At 42.4% G+C, this 18,995-nt stretch overlaps 1 protein-coding gene across 2 annotated transcripts in view; it reads left to right on the forward strand.

The window, feature by feature from the left end:
* The first annotated feature begins 922 nt into the window (after nucleotides 1–922).
* Nucleotides 923–18,995, forward strand: part of Eprs (glutamyl-prolyl-tRNA synthetase) — a 72,110-nt gene continuing 54,037 nt past the window's right edge. The window contains exons 1-6 of one of the 2 annotated variants that reach the window (XM_008826799.3): nucleotides 923–1,082; nucleotides 6,465–6,549; nucleotides 7,918–8,017; nucleotides 9,511–9,667; nucleotides 12,193–12,332; nucleotides 13,937–14,031. In XM_008826799.3, coding sequence (XP_008825021.1) covers nucleotides 1,037–1,082; nucleotides 6,465–6,549; nucleotides 7,918–8,017; nucleotides 9,511–9,667; nucleotides 12,193–12,332; nucleotides 13,937–14,031 — 623 coding nt within the window. In that variant the 5' untranslated portion in view covers nucleotides 923–1,036. Of the gene's footprint in view, nucleotides 1,083–6,464; nucleotides 6,550–7,917; nucleotides 8,018–9,510; nucleotides 9,668–12,192; nucleotides 12,333–13,936; nucleotides 14,032–18,995 lie in introns of those variants that run through there. The other variant, XM_029560464.1, reaches the window with a different exon arrangement.

The raw sequence follows: 18,995 nt of genomic DNA on the forward strand, positions 1-18,995 counted from the left end.
ACTATGTAGACCAGGCTAACCTTGAACTCACAAAGATCCGCCTGCCTCTGCTTCTCCAGTGCTGGGACTAAAGGCATTCACCACCAGGCCTGGCTTCTTCCCTTTCAAACCTGCCTCCCAGCTGCTGGGATTACAGAATCACCTCTGGCTTCCAAGTAATTCTTTTGGGAAAAAAAAAACAACAACCCTGAAGCTTCCTCGTTTCCCAGTGTAACCCATCAACTTTGTGTGGGTTTTTTTCAAGGTTTTTTTCCTACTATTTATTAACACCGTTCCCATCAGGGGGTGGGAGATTTTACACCCTTTCTCCCATGAGAAATTAGTCTCAGGATTCCACTTCCTTCGCTTTATGATTTTTAAAAAATAAACATTCTTTTAGAGATTATTTTTAAATTTTATTTTTATTCCATGTTTTGCCTGCATGTATTGCCGTGTAGTGCAATGCCGCCCAGGTCAGAAGAGCCCTTTGGATTTCCCTGGAACTGGAGTTAAGGACGGTTTGTAGCCTCCATGTGGATGCTGGGAACGGAACCCGGGTCCTCTGCAAGAGCAGTCAGTGCTCTTAACCGCTGAGCCATCTCTCCAGCACCCTTAAACATTCTTTTAGAGATTATTTTTTAATTTTACTTTTATTTTATGTGTTTTGCCTGCATGTATATTAAGTACAGCCCTGTCGCGCAATGCACGCGGAGGTCCGAAGAGGACGTCGGATCTCCTCGAAGTGGAGTAACAGCTGAAGGCAGCCAGTACCCCTAACCTCTGACCCATCTCGCCAGGCTCTCGCTTTACGATTTGTCGTAAAGAATGCCTCCTTTTCTACAGCGGTGAAACCTGACCCGCAGTCAAGGGAAGGGAAGGGGCGGGGCGGGGGCGGCGCTCCGTGATGACGCACAATGGCGCGCACCGTGACGCACGGTCACGGCTGAGGGGAGGAGCGAAGGCTGCGGTGGTGTCCGGCTTGAGCACACGTTGCATCGTCTCTCTTCCAGCCCAACTCCGGGAAGGCGGCCGGCCGGGTGGACCCGCACGCTGGACGATGGCGGCGCTGAGCCTCACGGTGGACGCCGGAGCCCCTCCGCTGGGTAAGGCCGCGTGTGGGTGGCATCAGCCGGGGGTGCGGCGCCGCATGCCAGCGCGGCTGCCCAAGGCCCGCCGACCCGGGCGCCCGGAGGGACGCGGCGGAGCGGGGCCGGCGTGTCCGAGACTGCTCGGACCTGGCGGGCCGACTCCGCCCGCGCTCCTCTGGAGCCTGCGTTCCTCCCCACCGCCCGGGAAGGTCTCGGTTCCCTCGCCCCGACTTCCTTTAGGCTTTGCCGAGTTCAGAAGAGCAAGGTAGACAGACTCCTGGCGGCGCTTGGGTATTTAACTGAGGCTGCATTTCTTGCTAGATGAAGGCTGTAATTGCAGAAAGCCACAAGCACGCTGCAGACTGGCTGGGGCCGCCCTACCACAGTGTTGTAAATGTCAGGCTACGTCATCCTAGTTGCAGTCGGAATTGATTTTTCAAAGCGGCCAGCGTTATTGAAGTTATATAGCGTAGGGCTTCTGTTTCCTCACTACCAAATAATTTATTGACCTCGTGTATATATATGTACAGTGTAGACATGGGAGGTAATTTGTGTGCTCAGGAAGCCCAGCCCTTTCAGTACAATTGGTCATATGGAGCCAGTGAAATTTTTTGTTCCATTCTCAACGTTGGTAGTGGTCTGAGCCTATTAGAATGAAAACAGACATTATATATTTACTCACTATTTTTGTGGTGCTGGGATAGAGTCCAGGGCCCCCTACAAAATATAATGTAATAGCCTTTTGAAATACTTAAAATGATGACATTTTAGCATATCAGTTCCAGTACCTATGTGAGTTCACAAGAAAGAGTGAACTCTAAAAGCGAATTTGGTCCTTGATCAGGAAAGGCCGTAGACGACGTGGCCTCATGGTTAAGAGCACAAAGGCCTCAGGCCTGGTTGCTGATTATTAGTTGTGGAAGCATGACAGGTTCCTTGTTGAGTTTCCCCCTTTAAGAAAAGGTTGTATGTGTGTGAAGGGGAGCGCTTCTGTATAGTGTTGGTTGCCAGAATTGAACAAGACTGCAGGAAAAGTTCTGCCAGATTTTAGATGCTTTGTGCAGAGCTATAGTTTCTACTAATATTACTTAGAAAATCATTGTGGTGGGGGCACTGGATCTGTTTCCATAATGAATTTTAGGACTCAAAACTACATTCCGCCAGTATTCTGGAACTTTTATTTTGCACTATAGGCCAATTAGAGAACGTTATTTTTTGGCTTGCTCCTCTTCTCTTTTTAATTTTTCTCATTTAAATCAAATACGTTTTATGTTTAATAAAATTAGATGAAATATGTAGAAAAATGGATTATAATATGAGACTCTTGTCGTGTCATTTTTTTAACGTTAAGATACTTTCAGAAAAACCTAAAGATGCAAGCATACAACAGAACTTCTTTTCCCATCCTGTCTCAGCACATACTGCAGATTTGATGCTTCAGCACCCAGAATACTTGAGTGTATGTCTTCTATAAGCAAGGACTCTCTACCTGACCTCATACACCCATCAAAATCAGAAAACATACAGTGATAAAACTCTTAATCCTAATGACAGAGCCCATTATTGTTCTAATCCTAACTGCTCTAGTAGTTCCTGCCAGAGGCAGGGACCATGGCTTGTCTGTCCTTCACTGTCCTGTCTTCCCAGCTTCTTTCACTGTGGAATGATTTATTCTCCTTCCCTTGGTTTTAGTAGCTTTGGCCTCTGAAGATGACAAACCACTTCTTAAATACCCTTAGTTGGGTTGTATGATGTTTCCTTGTGCCCGGATTCCGGGTGTGCCTCCTGGTCGGGAATGGCTTGCCCATGCTTTGTTATTTTCATTTCTGCCCAGCAGTTGGTGCATGTATTTAATTTTCCCCTTCTGCCCTCGATCACTTAGGTGCTGCATGCTAGCTTTCCTTTGAGAGCTTTTCCTTTGAGTTAAAGGCATTTGAACGAGGAGAACCTTGGAACCATGAAACAAACATTTCTCTTTTCCTGAAAACTTTACCCACTGGTTTTGGCACCTGTTGGTGTGTCTGCCTAACTTGATTGTTTTGATGGCCTTCAAATGGTGACCTTCCAATGCTGCATTTCCTTCTACATCTGTCAGCATTTTTTTTCCTCTGTTAAAACTAATAGGGGCTGGAGAGGTGATTCAGCAGTTAAAAGCACTGGCCGCTCCTCCAGAGGACACAGGTTCACTTCCCAGTATCCATATGGTGGCTAACAGTCAACTGTAACTTCAGTTCCAGGGTATCCGACGTCCTTTTCTGGCCTCTGAGGGCATTGCACACATAGGTGCACTTACATGCATGCAAAACACTCATACACACAAAATAAAAATAAATTAAAAAATTAAGGCTCATAGCAAATATACTTGATATATTACTTTCATTTTCCATTTAAAATTAAGTTTAAGGGAGAAAGGGCTCAGTAGTCAAGAGCAGTGACTACTCTTCCAGAGTACTCGGGTTCAGTTCTCAGTATTAACATGGTGACCGACAACTGTCCATAACTCCAGTTCCAGGGGATCTGATGCCCTCTTCCGGCCTCTGCTGGCAGTGCACACATGTGGCACTTCCATGCTTTCAAAACACTCATACATATAAAATAGAACTAAATTTAAAACAATTTTAAGCTGGGCATGGTGACTCATGCCTTTAGTCCCAGCACTTGGGAGGCAGAGGCAGAGGCAGGCAGATCTCTGTGTTCAAAGCCAGCCTGGCTATGAAGCGAGTTCCAGGTCAGCTGGGGCTACAGGGAGACTCTGCTCAAAAAAACAAACAAAAATTTTTTTTTTAAGAATTAGTTGAGTTAGTGCTTGCATGTATTTAAGCTCACCAGTTTTGTGTTTTAATATATACAGTGGGGTGTGTGTGTATGTGTGTGTACAAACATATATGTACTATATAAACCTCTATAACAATAATACCAGATATTTTCGTTACTGAAACCTCCCTCATCCCCCTTTGTATCTTCTGTCTTCCTGGCATCTGGTAGCCAGAGACCTGATTTTTAATTTTCATCACTTTTTTTTTAGGGTTTTGTATACATTGATGCATACCTTTTTTTTTTTTTTCTGTCTTTGAGACGGTCTTCCTGTAGCCCCACCTGACCTGGAACTGGCTATGTAGACCAGGCTGGCCTTGAACTCACAGAGATCCACCTGCCTCTGCCGCCCAAGTGCTGGGATTAAAGGTGTGCACCACCATGCCCAGCTTATATAATCTTTTATACATAGGATTGTGATTTTGAGATTCATCAATCTTGTTGTTACAGAATTCCATCGTGTAGATCTATTAGAACATTTACTTGGGTGGCCAAATCATTCTGATTTGTCCTTCCAAATTTGTGTCTTTATTTTATGTGTTTGAGTTTTCAGCCTGTGTGTATGTATGTGTGCCATGTGTGTGCAGTGCCCAGGGAGTCCAGAAGAAGGTGTTGGAGCATCGGGAACTGGAGTCACAGACAGTTGTGAGTTACTATGTAGGTGTTGAGCCTAGGACCTCAGGCATGCTAGGCTAGCCTTGTACCACTGGGCTATATCCCCAGCTTTTTTTTTTTTTTAATATTTTACTTATTATTTTTATTTTCTGTGTATGAGTGTATTGCCTGCATGTATGTGAATGCACCATGTCGTGCAATGCCACGGAGGTCAGAAGGGGGCTTCAGATTCCCCTGGAACTGGAGTTAAGGACGGTTTGTAGCCGCCATGTGGGTGCTGGAAATCGAGTCTGGGTACTCTGCAAGAGCAGTCAGTGCTCTTAACCGCTGAGGCATCTCTCCAGCCCCTGTTTTTGTTTTTTGTTTTTTTAAAACAAGGTTTCACTTTGTAGCAGTGGTTGGCCTGGAACTCACTATGTAGACCAAGCTAGCCTCAAACTTACAGAGATCTTCCTGAGTGCTGGAACTAAAGGTGTGAGTCACCACACTTAGCCCTTTCTTTTAAAAAAATAGGGTCTTCTGTAGCCCAGGCTGCCTTGAAGTCCTTATTTCCTGTCTCAGCCTCCCAAGTGAGGGATTTACAGGCATCATGGTTTCCCCTACAGGACCCATTTCTTTTTCTTTTTTTTTTTTAAATATTATTTTTATTTTATGTCTGTGTGTATTGTCTGCACATACGTGTGTGTACTGGATCCCCAGGGGCATCATGGTTCGTCCTACATGACCTATTTCTTTTCTTTCTTCATTTCTTTTTTTTTAAATATTATTATTTTTATTTTATGTGTGTGTATTGCTACACATATGATGTAGGTGCACCGGATCCCCTAGAACTGTATATTATGGATGGTTGTGAGCTGCCATGTAGGTGCTGGGAATCAAACCTGGCTTCTTAGCAAGAGCAGCCAGTGCTTCTTTGCTTTTCCTTTCCTTTCCTTTCCTTTCCTTTCCTTTCCTTTCCTTTCCTCTTTTCTTTTTCTTTTTCTTTTTCTTTTTCTTTTTCTTTTTCTTTTTTTGGTCTTTTTGAGACAGGGTCTCCCTGTAGTCTCAGCTGGCCTGGAACTAGCTCTGTAGACCAGGCTGGCCTTGAACCACAGAGATCCTCCTGCCTGTGCTTCCCGAGTGCTGGGATTATGCCAGGCCTGTGCTCCTAACTGCTGAGCAGTCTCTCCAGCCCAGGACCCATTTCTTAATACTGTGACAGAGACAACTGAATTTCAATGTAAGTTTTTAGAGGTGAACAAACCTTGAAGCTAAGAACTTGCTTTTTAGTACAGTTAGATTTTCAGGTTTATTTTGTGCTCTTCCTTGATAGGGCCCTGTTTCCAGTGGAACAGAAGTGTTTAGAATGAGTGTCAGAGTGGTAGTTGTCTGTCCTATCCTAACCAAATTAAGGGACAGAAAATGAGTGAACTCACTAAATTGTTACGTGTTTTATGTGTTGAAAGGCAGTATTATAAGATGTTTTAGAATTTGAAGTCTGAACCACTTCAACCTGCATTCAAATGCTGACTGATAGATGCTCTGCTAAGGGCATTGGGCTCCCTATTTAACCTTTCTAAGCCTCAGTTTCCTTTATGTAAGTGGGTATCTACCTCTTACGGTTATTACAGAGACTAAAAGTTGGCAGAGCATTTGCTGTAGTACATGAACACATAGTATTCAAATCCTGTTGACTTTTATAGAAAACATTATTCTAGTTTCTTCCTGTCTTGTGAGGGAAGAAAAGATTAATTTTAGTGCCGCTAACTGGAAGCCGAGCATATTTCAAAGCAGTTGGACTATACTAAAAATGGATTCTGATTTGTTACTTCTCTAAGAAGATCAGACCTTCTGTCTGTAGACAACTTGGGAAATTTCATGCCATACAGTACTTAATATTGGATTGTTGACTCATCCTTACTGCGCTGTGACTCAAGTTATAAATACCACACCGCTTTTGAAGAGAAGTCAATCTTCTGTTGTTTTTAGAAGCTCTGCTGGCAGCAGAACATGTGAAAGGTGATGTCAGCGTTTCTGTGGAAGAAGGGAAAGAGAATCTTCTTCGTGTTTCTGAGTAAGTGCTTTTTATATGTGCTTTCAGTACTGAACAGCATTTGTGGGCTTGTTTTACTTGGTAATTAGGTGATTGTTCCTAGAAAGAAGGACATGGCATCATTTGTGTGCAAGTCTGTGTGTTCCTGTGGAGGAAGGTGTGAGTGTGTGTAGAGGCAGAGGTCAGCCTCCGATGTCTTTCCTCTAGACTTGTCTACCTTTTTATTTGTTTTTGTTTTTTGATTTTTGTTTGGCTTTTGTTTTAAGACAGAGTCTCACTGTGTAGCCCTCACTGGCTTGGAACTCACTATGTAGACCAGGCTGACCTCAAAACTTAGAGATCCACCTGCCTCTGCCTCCTTAGTGCTGGGATTGAAGGTGTGTACCACCATACCGGGCCTATCCACCTTACTTTTGAGACAGATTCCTTCATCACTGGCCTGGAGCTCACCAAGTAGGCTAGACTGGAATTACAAGTGTACATCTCCACGCCCTGCTTTTTTATGGCATGGGTACACTACTGTGCTGGGCTGCTCGCTGCTGTCTTTAAAGTTAAAGGGGAAAATGGGATTGGGGTTATGGCTCAGTGATAACAGAGTGGTCATACCTTGTTTGAGGCCCTGGGTTCCCTAAGCAGCACTACAAGAGAAAAATAAACATTAAAGGCTTTCTGCCTAAGTTTCAGTGCTATACTGGGCCGAGGCAGGAAAATCTTGAGTTCAAGGCCAGCCTAAGACGTTGTGAGATCCTACCTCAAAAAATAACAGGGTCAGTAAATTGGCCCAGCTTAATCCCCAGAACCCACATGATGGAAGGAGAGAACCTGCTCCTGCAGGTTGTCCTTTGACTCCATATATGCGCTTTGGCACACATGTACCCATGTACAAAATAAATAAATATAATTTTAAAAAATTATTTTTAAATTTTATCTGTGTGCGTGTATTGCCTACATGTAGGTAAAGTGCACCTGTGTCATGCAGTGCCCACAGAGGACAGAAGAGGCTCTCAGATCCCCTGGGACTGGAGTTATGGACAGTTGTTAGCTGCCATGCAGGTGCTGGGATTTGAACCCAGGTCTTTTGTAAGAACAGTGTTCTTAACCGCTGAGCCATCTCTCTAGCCCCATAAATGAAATTTTTTTAAGCCCACAAAAAAGAACCTAAAAGATGAAGTGTCATGGAAAATCTGCTCTGAAGTGGGTTAGTGAATTACCTGGATACTTCAGAACAAATTGGAATTTGATAGAAATAGAGTAAGAAGAATTTAGCATCTTTTTTTTTTTTCTTTTTACTGTGGTAGAGATAATATGGTGGATTAGAATTTCCACTTTCACACTTCTTCATGACTTACTAGAGAAACTGTAATATTTCGCTTCATGTTTAAATTCTAGAAATGTGGTGTTCACTGACGTAAATTCCATCCTGCGCTATTTAGCAAGGGTTGCAACTACTGCTGGGCTCTATGGCACCAACCTGATGGAACACACCGAGGTAAGCAGGGAGTGTTTATTTTCTTGTGCGTGTTATATCTTCTGCTTCTGATGTTTGGGAAGGACCCCATCTTTTAGTGCATTCTCAGGTATCATTGTTTTACTTAAGGACAGTAGTGTTTGTGGTTGGTTATTTTTTTAAACCTGAGACAGGATCTCTTTATGTGGCCCAGGTTAACCTATCACTTGTGTGGCCTGGGCCTTGAACTTATGATCCTCCTGCCTCTGACTCCTGAAAGGATTCAGATGTGTACAACCACACCTAGTTTCATTGTATTTTTATTTTCAGGAAAAAAGCCTTAGAGCTGATCGTGGCTCAGGAATAGACTTCTTAAATTAGTATGCACAAGACCCTGGGCCAGATCCCCAGCCACAAAGAAATTAATGTTTTTAGTTCTTAAGTTTCAGTGTCTCCACATTAACCAACTGTCCTTTGGGTCATTTGTTGCTGTCCTTCCTGGGTTCCTAGAATTTAGTAGCCGGTGGTGCTGTCTAGCTCACGTCAGTCAGCTTCAGGCATAGAAATGTTGAGGGATTTGCTCTCAGTAACACAAAGTTTGGAGCTCTTTTTTTTGTTTGTTTTTTGTTTTTTTGTTTTTAGTAAATAATTAATTACAATGATAATAGATAAACTGTCAGTGTCGCTCTGTAGATGCATTTTTTCTCCTGTTTGTGTTTTACCCTAATTTTTGTAAATCACATACAATTCAAAAATAACTTTTTCTGTTTTTTAGTTTCTTGAGACAAGTTCTCAGGACGTAGCCCAGGCTGATGAGCCCCTGCCTCTGCTTCCAGAGTGCTGGGATTCCAGGATTAGAAGCATGTGCTGCCATGCCTGGCAGGGGATATTTTTTAGCTATTGACTTTTAGATTTCTTTAAGTGGATTCATTTGTCTGGCTAGGTAGCATTTTTGGGTTGCTCCAGGTTAGTTAGTTGTTCCCCCTCCCCCTCCCCCCTGGAACTCACTTTGTAGAGCAGGCTGGCCTCCAACTCACGCTGGGATTAAAGGCGTGCGCCACCACGCCTGGCCATTCTTCTTTTTTTGGTCTTTTTGAGACAGGGTCTTCCTGTAGCCCCAAGTGGCCTGGAACTCGCTGTGTAGATCAGACTGGCCTCAAATTCACAGAGATCCACCTGCCTCTGCCCCCCCCCGAGTGCTGGGATTAAAAGCTTAATTAGTTCCTTCTGCTGTCAGTATTTATTTTTCTTGTTCTTTATTCAGGTGTTCCTTAATAATTCTGAAAAAATTAAGAAAAAAGAAAAAAAAAGGGTATAGGAAAATAATAGCAAAATGTGACATTTGTTTAAGTGTCATTTTAGATCCCAGGTAACCAGAATTTAGCTCACATGATGATACATTCTAAACTTAGATGAAAACTGTTCGGGTGGGAAGCCAAGAGTGTTTTGTTGGTCTAGTTAACTAGCATTCTTTCTTCCCTTTGTTTTGAAGCCTGAACTCTGAGGCACATTTCTTCTCATCTTTGTGTTCACAGATTGATCACTGGTTGGAGTTTAGTGCTACGAAATTGTCTTCATGTGATTTGTTTACTTCTGCAGTGGACGAGCTCAATCATTGCCTGTCTCTGAGAACATACTTGGTTGGAAACTCCTTGACCTTAGCAGATTTGTGTGTTTGGGCCACCCTAAAAGGTACCAGTACCTTCTTAAAATAGTGAGTTTTTTGAATGGGGCTGGCCTTGAACTCCTAGGCTTAGGCAGCCCTTCTGCCTGTAATTGGGACTACAGAGCCACACCACTGTGCCCAAGTAGCATATTCTTTTTTGGTCATTTAACATTTTGCTATATGAAAAGTACATGCATTTTCGTATCTACGTACATATGTATATGCACTTGTGTGTATATGTTTAGGTAGTAACAAGATTTTTTAAAAAACTTTTTAAACTGTTTTTGTTTGTGTGTGTATGTGTGTATACACATGTGTGCCTGCTTGTTTGTATGTGTACCATGAGTGTGCAGACCAGAACTGAGTGTTAGAGCCCTTTGAGCTGAAGTTACAGGTGGTCATGAGCCACCCAGTGTGTGTGCTGGGAGTGGAATCTGGGTCCTGTATGAAAGTAGTATTTGCTCTTAACCACTGAGCCACCTCTTCAGCACCATTTAGGACTCCCCACTGAAGAGTATCTGGCTTTCTTGTTCCTAGTCACAGATGCTTTTGGTCACTCTTTCCCTAACCTCTCTTGCTCAGTAGGACTGGATCAGGGGCAGAGGTAGTGAGGTAGTTTGAAGTGTCATGCTTCTGGTATATCACTTTTTTCTTAGTTTGCAACAGATGAAATGTTTTTACCAACTTGAGAAAACAGTTAACTTAAAAAACAAAACAAGCTGGGTGTGGTGACGCACGCCTGTAATCCCAGCACTTGGGAGGCAGAGGCAGGCAGATCTCTGTGAGTTCAAGGCCAGCCTGGTCTACATAGTGAGTTTCAGGACAGCTGGGGCTACAGGGAGACCCTGCTTCAAAAAGACCGGAAAAAAAACTTGATGCTTGAGGGCTAAGGCAGAGTTTGAGGCCAGCCTGCCCTACACAGTGAGACTCCATCTCAAAAATTAATTAAAGCAAGGTGTGGTAGCACATATCTGCAAAAAAAACAAACAAAAAAAAGAACTTCCTGCCTGGTGTGGTGGCTCATACCTTTTATCCCAATCTTGGTGAGGCAGAGGCAGACAGATCTCTGTGACTACTCATTATGTAGCCTACATAATGAGTTTCAGGTCAGCTAGGGCTACAATGAGATCCTGTTTCAAAAAACAAAACAAAAGAATGTCCTGAGGTATAGTTGATAATGAAATCTGTATGGTGGTGCTTTTACCACTATCAGCAGTGCATATACACCATCTCTAACGGCAGACATCTGAGGGAGGCCCCAGCAGTCTTAGTTAAGGGGACAGGCGTTTGGGGAGAAGAATTTATGGTAACAAGGAAAAGATTGACGCGTCAGTCAGTCATACACTTTAGACTTAATGTAAGCAAAGACGAAGTCCGTGATTTTTGGAGTACAGTTACAAGGATTTTTGTGACGAGATCACTGAAGGCATAAGACAAAAAGATTCAGAACCTTTAAAAAATGTAATTATGAATGTGTAGTGGTGATGGGGCTTGTGTAGAGGACTACAATCTAAAAGTTCAATATATGAGAAAATATGGATTATTGAAGATTACTTAGAGGGTATAGGAAGACAGGCTTTGGCATTTAGAGGCTGTAGAAGCCTTTGATTTATAAAAGCTTAAGGTGCATGAATTGGCTTAGAAGAGAATTATATGTCTAACTCTGAACAAAATCACCAATGTAGAGTTGAAATGAGGCCGAAGGGTGGCTCTGTACATGAACAGAAAATTCCAAAGTAGGAGAGATGGAATTGATGAGGGATGGAGGGACTTGGATTGAGTATTTTCTTAAAACAACCCTGAAGAAAGTGGGCTGGAGTGTTGCTTGTTCTTACATCTGGGCTGCTCTACACACATCGCTATTTCATAGTCTCTCTACTTGTGTTTTGAACTCTCCTCCAAATCACTGTAGTAACTGACACAAAATGAAGGCCTTTTCTAAGTGGACTGAACTTTTCATATCTACCTTCATGCATCTCTTCAGATAGGGTCTTGCTTCTTCATAGCCCAGACTGGTCTGGCACTCCAGACCCTCTCTTCAGCACCCCGCCTCCCACTGTGGTTTTGAAATGTTGAAGAGCTGAGTAAACTGTCATTCAGTACTTACCTTTTTAGTTACATGTGCAGAAAGGAACTGCTTCTTGAGTACCATGGTTTCTGTTGTTTTTTTCACTTGATGAATTCCAGCTCCCTTGATTGTGAGCTGAGCTCACGCACTGAGTATGTGGTGGTGATGAGGACAGGATCCAGTGTTAGAGAACCTGAGTGAATGCTACTGAAAAGGTCAGGGTGTTTTGTTTTAGTTTTGAGATGGGGTCTTCGTAGATAGCCTACAGTGGCTTCAAACTGTGGACCCTGGTCTCAGCCTCCTGGGTGCTGGGATGATAGGGTGCTGCCGCCATACCTGGCCTTGGAATGAAAAGTAGTAACTATTAACATCTCATTACAGAGGTACAACTTTAATCTCATTTACTTAAATTAACTATAACTGGAACTTTGCTTTAGAATTTGCCAGTTTATTAAATGTTTTTAAAATTCCTCTCACTAATAGGAAATGCTGTGTGGCAGGAACAGTTGAAACAGAACAAAACTCCCATCCATGTTAAACGCTGGTTTAGCTTTCTTGAAGCCCATCAGGCCTTCCGTTCAGTTGGTGCCAAGTGGGATGTTTCAGCAAACAAAGCTAGAGTGGTAAGCCTTTAAAACATTAAAATTTTTATTACATTTGTCTTTTTTTGCTGTGTATGTGGGTGGGCGTGCCTGTGCTACACCTTCGTGTGGCGGTCAGAGGACAAGTTGGGAGTCAGTTCTCTCCTACTTCATGGGTCCCAGGGGTTGAACTCCTGTTTCTGGTTTGGCAGCAGGCACCTTTACCTGCAGAGCTATCTCACTCGCCCTAAAGTTTTTTTTTTTTTTTTCCTGATGTCTCAGTCAGACTCCAGGTCTAAAAAGTATGTATTCTCAGTTGTAAAGCTTATTTTCTAGGTCTGGGAATATAGCTTGATGACAGTACCTAGCATATTCATGGTCCAGGGTTTGCCGTGGCACTGCTTAAAAAACCCCAGAAACAGTATTTTCATTAACAAAAAAGGATCTTAGAAGTGTCTATCATTAAGTCTTAGTATGTCTTTTCCTGTTCATCTGCATAAAGCTCTGAATTTTATATGTCTGAAAAATGATCTCTCCTGATATAGTATAGCTCCTTAGGCCGAGCAGACTCCAAATACCCTTTACAGCCACTCCATTGTCTTTCTCCTCCCAATCTTCTCCCATTTTGACTGGTTGGGTTGTTCCTGGGATTCTGAAGAGCCTCCCTGGATTCAGTCAGAGAGGTCCTCATCCCAGATGAAGTCATTGTAATTTGATCTGCTTTACATACTAGGCATGGATAGTAAAGTTTTCTGGTTACAGTAAAAATTGTGAACATTGCCTGCTGGGATAAAGGGGCCAGATTATCCTCATCTGCCTTCACTAAAGATCTTTACTTACCTTGTACCATTATTCCCTATCTAATAGGTCAACAAGTCCTATCATTACATATCTAGAGATTTCCTTTCTGTCTGTCCTTACTGTTTGTTGCTTTTTGGCTGAGGCTTCATGTTTTCCTGCTTTATTAAATACCATAATGTCATAGCTGAGCTTTTCCCCCTTGATCTCATCTCTAGTTCTGTCTCTGTACTCTCCTGGGTATTATGTTAGAAAATGAAAATAATATCCAGGCATGATGGTGCACTGGGGAGGCAGGAGCAGATGGATCTCTGAGTTTGAAGCTAGCCTGATTTATATAGTGAGTTCCAGGTCAGCTGGGGCTGAAGGGAAACCCTGTCTCAAAAGATCAACCAACCAACCAAAAAAAGAAATGCAAATAAACATTTCCATTACTGCCAAGGATTCCCCATTACTTACAGCTTAAAGCAGAAATTGAGCATTCCCTCATGTTTGGATCCAGTCTGTTCTGGCTTCGTGTCAGTGTGTCCAGCGTATGTGGACTTCTGTCTTCTCCCTGCCTTTGTGCTGCCCCCTCCATCTGACACAGTGCTCCTTCTCAAGAGCCAGCTTGGTTCTCATATTCTGTCATGCTTTCCTGGTGACGCATGTCTACTGCTTCACTGGAGCTGACAACTCGTATAGCACCCTCCACTATTTCTGCTACCTGGTGTTTGGTTTTCTTCATTTTCTCTACTAGGTTTGGAGTCTTTAAGTGCAAGGACGATCTGTGTCATCTGCTCATAACCGGTATTTGGTGAATGAGTGCGTTCTTACATTTAGCCTTGTGACTTTGTTGTGTTTTTTAGGTACCTGACAAAAAACAAGATATTGGGAAATTTGTTGAGCTTCCAGGTGCGGAGATGGGAAAGGTCACCGTCAGGTTTCCTCCAGAGGCCAGTGGGTAAGGAAGTCCAGTTTGTGTATATAGCTGAACATTCTTAGTGGGAAAGCTTTGGAGAAGGTACTAAATTATTATTATTAAAATATTAACATCACTAGATTGATACAGAAGAATATGACATTTCAGGGTGGGGGTTCAGATGTAAGCATCCTAATAGTTTCTAATTGTTTACAGTTTATGCTTGTCTGTAGATTTTAAGGCAATAGGAGAGTTGACGTTTAAAGTTTACACTGCAGTTTTAAATATAAACAAGAAAATACAGAAAAATTTAAATATAAATAAGAAATGTCCCTTTATAGAAAAACTTAAATTTTATTATATTTTAGGATTTTTATAGCCTTTTTCTAGTAAGGATTTGTGTTTCTGCCTGAACACTGACACTTAGTTCTTTCATTAGTGTCGGGTTTCTCAAGCCTATTAACTCTTGACACACAGAGGAAATTAGTTGACTCATTAGAGAGAATGATTGCTCTGGCTTTGGCTTCAAGCCTGGGCTGCCTCGGGCCCCGCCCAGTGTCCCCGAGGCTGAGTGGAGGCTCTTTGTGGAGGTCTCATCCTTCTTGAAGCACACTGGACAGGCTTTTAGAAAGTCCTTCCTGTGACACTAATTAGTAGAATAGGACTTCCTCAAGCAGCCTTCTTTACACTCTCAGCCCTTAGGAACTATCATGCTATGACTTTGTAAATGAGATGATTGCTTTTCCAAATTTGATTTCATATTTCTGTATTTTGTACAAAATCTTACCTTATGTAGGAATGGAATATGTCAACCACAGAAACTGGCAGGCAGGGCAGCAGCTTGCTTTTAGTTGGATATTCATAGTTCTTTGCTAATGATCCTGTTAGTAAAATCATTTTTGGAATTCTACATTTTTGGGTAGTGGGGTGTTGATGAGACAGGGTCTGGGGTAGCCCAGGCTCACCTTGAATTCACACCTTGCCTCCCTCCTAAGTCCTGGGATAACAGCTATGTGCCACCATTCCTAGTCAGAATTCCACATTTTCTTTTGACTTCTCAGTTTACCAGTCTGATTTTGAACTGAAAGCAAGAAAGAAATGAAAGAGAAACAATTACTGAAAGATTTTATGGACTCGGGCTGGAGAAGATGGCTCAGTGGTTAAGAGAACTGGCTGCTCTTGCAGAAGACCTGGGTTCAATACCCAGCACCCACATGGCGGCTAACAACTGTCTGTAACTCCAGTTCTAGGGGAATCCAACACCTTCTTCCGAGGCATTGCATGACATGGGTGCATTTATACACATGCAGGCAATACACTCATACACATAAAATAAAAATAATAAATTATTATTAAAAATAATTTTACAGACTTGATCATTGAGTGATTGATTGATAGGTTGACCCAGTTAAATCTGTCATAAATAAATTTACCTTATATGTTCAATTTCCACATACATCTTAGGTCCTTGCTGCTTGGTAATTGGTTCCTGTGCATTTGAGAGCAGTTGTTGTTTTGATTAGTCATCTTAATGACTTGATAAAAACTGCTTTTTAAAATATTCTTTATAGCTGTTCCACTTATCCTTTTTTAAATATATATTTTCTTCGTCGTCGTCTTCGTCTTTTTTGAGACAGGGTCTCCCTGTAGCCCCAGCTGGCCTGGAACTCACTATGTAGACCAGGCTGGCCTTGAACTCACAAAGATCCTCCTGCCTCTGCCTCCCAAGTGCTGGGATTAAAGGCGTGCCCCACCACGCCCGGCATATTTTCTTCTTTTAAAAATATCTTTTATTTTTATTTTATGTGTATGAGTGTATTGCCTGCATGTATGTAAGTGCACCCGTGTTGTGCAAAGACCACGGAGGTCAGAAGAGGTCTTTGGATCCCCTGAAACTGGAGTTATGGATAGTTGTTAGCTGCCATGTGGGTGCTGGGAATTGAACCCAGGTCTTCTGGAAGAACAGCAAGTGTTCTTAACCACTGAGCCATCTCTCCAGTCCCTAATACATATTTTCATTGTCATTTAGTGGACAAGTTTGTGTGTTTATGATATAGGATATGTTTACTGTAAATCACATTAGTTTCAGAGATCCTGCTCTAACACAGTGGAGGAATTTGGAATGAAAAACAGTATCCAGTTTTGCTTAACTTTGTTTCTTTGTTGGGTTTTTTTGTTTTGTGTTTTTTTGGTCTTTTCGAGACAGAGTCTCCCTACAGTCCCAGCTGGCCTGGAACTTAGTATGTAGACCAGGTTGGCCTTGATCTCACAGAGATCCACCTGCCTCTGCCTCTGGAGTGCTGGGATTAAAGGTGTATGCTACCACTCCTGACTCGTTTCTTTGTTCTTTGAGACAGGGTCTCCCTGCAGCCCCAGGTGGCCTGGAACTCGCTATGTAGATCAGGCTGGCCTTGATCTCTCACAGAGATCTGCCTGCCTCTGCCTCCCCAGTGCTGGTGTTAAAGGTGTATGCTACTATACCTGGCTTTGCTTAACATTGTTTTGATCCTGTCCTCACATACTGTTAAGGAATTATTTTTCTTTTCTCCGCACAAAAGTCAGAGGGCTAGACTTCGCCTTTTTGCTTATTTTTTTCTGATGTTTCATTTTATTTTTGAGACAGGTCTCATGTATCTCAGGCTGCTCTTGAACTTACTATGTTGCTGAGATGATCTCGAACTCCTGCCTCTGTTTCCTGAATGTTGGGATTATGGGATTGCGCCATCATGCCCTGTTCTTGAGGTGCTAGGGATTGAACCCAAGACTTTGTGCATGCTAGGCAAGCATTTTACTAACTTAGTTACATCTCCTGCCCTTTTCTGGTGTTTGGAGAGAGGATCTTGCTATGTAACCCTGGCTGGGTTGGTACTTGATATGTATATGAAGCCATTCTGCTTTGGCCACCTAAGTGCTGGGATTACAGGCATGTATCATATTTATGTGTGGCACCTCTAATGGCTGATACTACCAAGTGTTTCCCATAGAGCAGCTCAAATCCTCAGAGGTTTGTGAGCAAGGCACCATTGTTATCTGTTTTACAAGTGATTTCAGAAACTGATTCATATCATGTGTTAAAAACTTGCAAGACTCAAATCTCTGCTCTCTGCCATCTGATTCTAGAGTCCTTGTAACTAAAAATTATACTGTGTATCTGTTTGTTAGGTGTGCCAGAAACCTAATGCAGATCACTGCTGGTTATGCAGCATACATCTTTTTAAAGCTGTTTTCCTGCGTGTTGTCTCTTGAGGTGGTTAGTTGTTTCATGAATATTCTAGGTGCTTTCCTGAGACTGTAATTCTGAGGACTGCACGCAGGTTCACACATGTCTTTAAAGCATAAGGCTTTTCTTTTTTTTCGCTGTCACCTGTTTCCCATGTGCTGGAGATAGGACCTAAAGTGTTGTACATAGTAAACATACACTCTGCCACTGAACTATGCTTCCAATCCCTCATCATCTGTTGTAAATAATTTTGCTATATAGTTAAGCACATTAATAATAGGTAATCAGTGATTGTTAGTTGTTTTTTATTTTTATGTGTATGAGTGTTATACTTGCAAGTATGTAAGCGCACCTGTGTCATGCAATACTAGAAGAGGTCAGAAGAGAGTGTGAGAGTGTCAGATCCCCTGGAACTGGAGTTACGGGAAGTTATTATTACCTGCCATATGGATACTCGTAACTGAACCCGAGTCCTCTGTCAGAGCAGCCAGTGCTCGTAACTGCTGAGCTATCTCTCCAGCTCCATTTTATTCTCTTTAAAAACATTTTAAATTGTGTGTGTGTGTGTATGTGTGTGTGTGTGTGTTTATGTGTTTATTTGTGTTTAGGGCCATGTGTACCATGGCATGTGTGGAGGTCATAGGGCAAGATGCAGGAATCATAGTTAGTTCTCACCTTCCATCACGTGGGGTGCGGGGCCTGAGGATTGAACTCAGGTCTTTAGGCTTGGAGGCAAGCACCTTTATCCACTGAGCAATCTTGCTGGCCCTGTTCTCTTCTTGACAGTGGTTACAGCTACGTTGCTGAACTCCACACAGTGAATCTTCACAATATTTCAGTTTCCTTTTGAGAACTCATAGCCCTTCATTTTAAACAAACATTTTATAATAGTTTTAGATTCCTAGAAAGTTACAAAAATAGGATAGAGAGTTCTGTGTGTGTTGCATTCAGTTTTTCTTAATGTTTAACATCTCACATTAGGATGTCATAACAAATAAATATGTTACTCACTGAACGTATGTTTGGGGATTTCATTCATTCTTTGCTATACATATAATTTTTCCTCTTCTAACTTAGCTGAGATGCACATAGACTTTTTTTTTATTTATGTGCAAAGTTTTCAGTTACCTTAAAGGACTGCATTGTACCTGATTTATTAACATCTGTATATGACTCACTTGTGTAATTGAATCACTAATGTAGAGTGCTGTGTGAATGCCTAAAAAAACTGATTTAAGCCTTTGGGATATAGCTTGGTGAGAGCGTGGTTGCATAACATTCACAAAGTGGTGGGTTCGATCTGTAGCACCACAAAAAATGTTTTGGTTGATTTTAAAAAACAACAGAAAGGGACTGGAAAGATGACTCAGCACCTAAGAGCACTATCTGCTCTTGCAGAGGACCTGGGTTCAATTCCTAGCACCCACATGGCGGCTAACAACTGTCCCTAACTCCAGTTCCAAGGGATTCAGTGCCCTATTCTGATCTTTGCAGGCATTGCATGACATGGGTGCACTTAGACACATGCAGGCAGTACACTTATACATATAAAATAAAAGTAATAAATACTCTAATAAAAACAACAGCAACAATAAAAGGCCGGGCCTAGTGGTGCACACCTTTAGTCCCAGTGTTTAGGAGGCCAAGGCAGGTGGATCTCTGTGAATTCGAGGCCAGCCTGGTCTACATAGTGAGTTCCAGGCCAGCTGGTCTACAGGGAGACCCTGTCTCGAAAAGACACACACACACAAACACACACACACACACACACACACACACATACACA

This window comes from Nannospalax galili, unplaced genomic scaffold (genome assembly GCF_000622305.1).
Source record: "Nannospalax galili isolate Female #2095 unplaced genomic scaffold, S.galili_v1.0 scaffold592, whole genome shotgun sequence".
NCBI lineage: Eukaryota > Metazoa > Chordata > Mammalia > Rodentia > Spalacidae > Nannospalax > Nannospalax galili.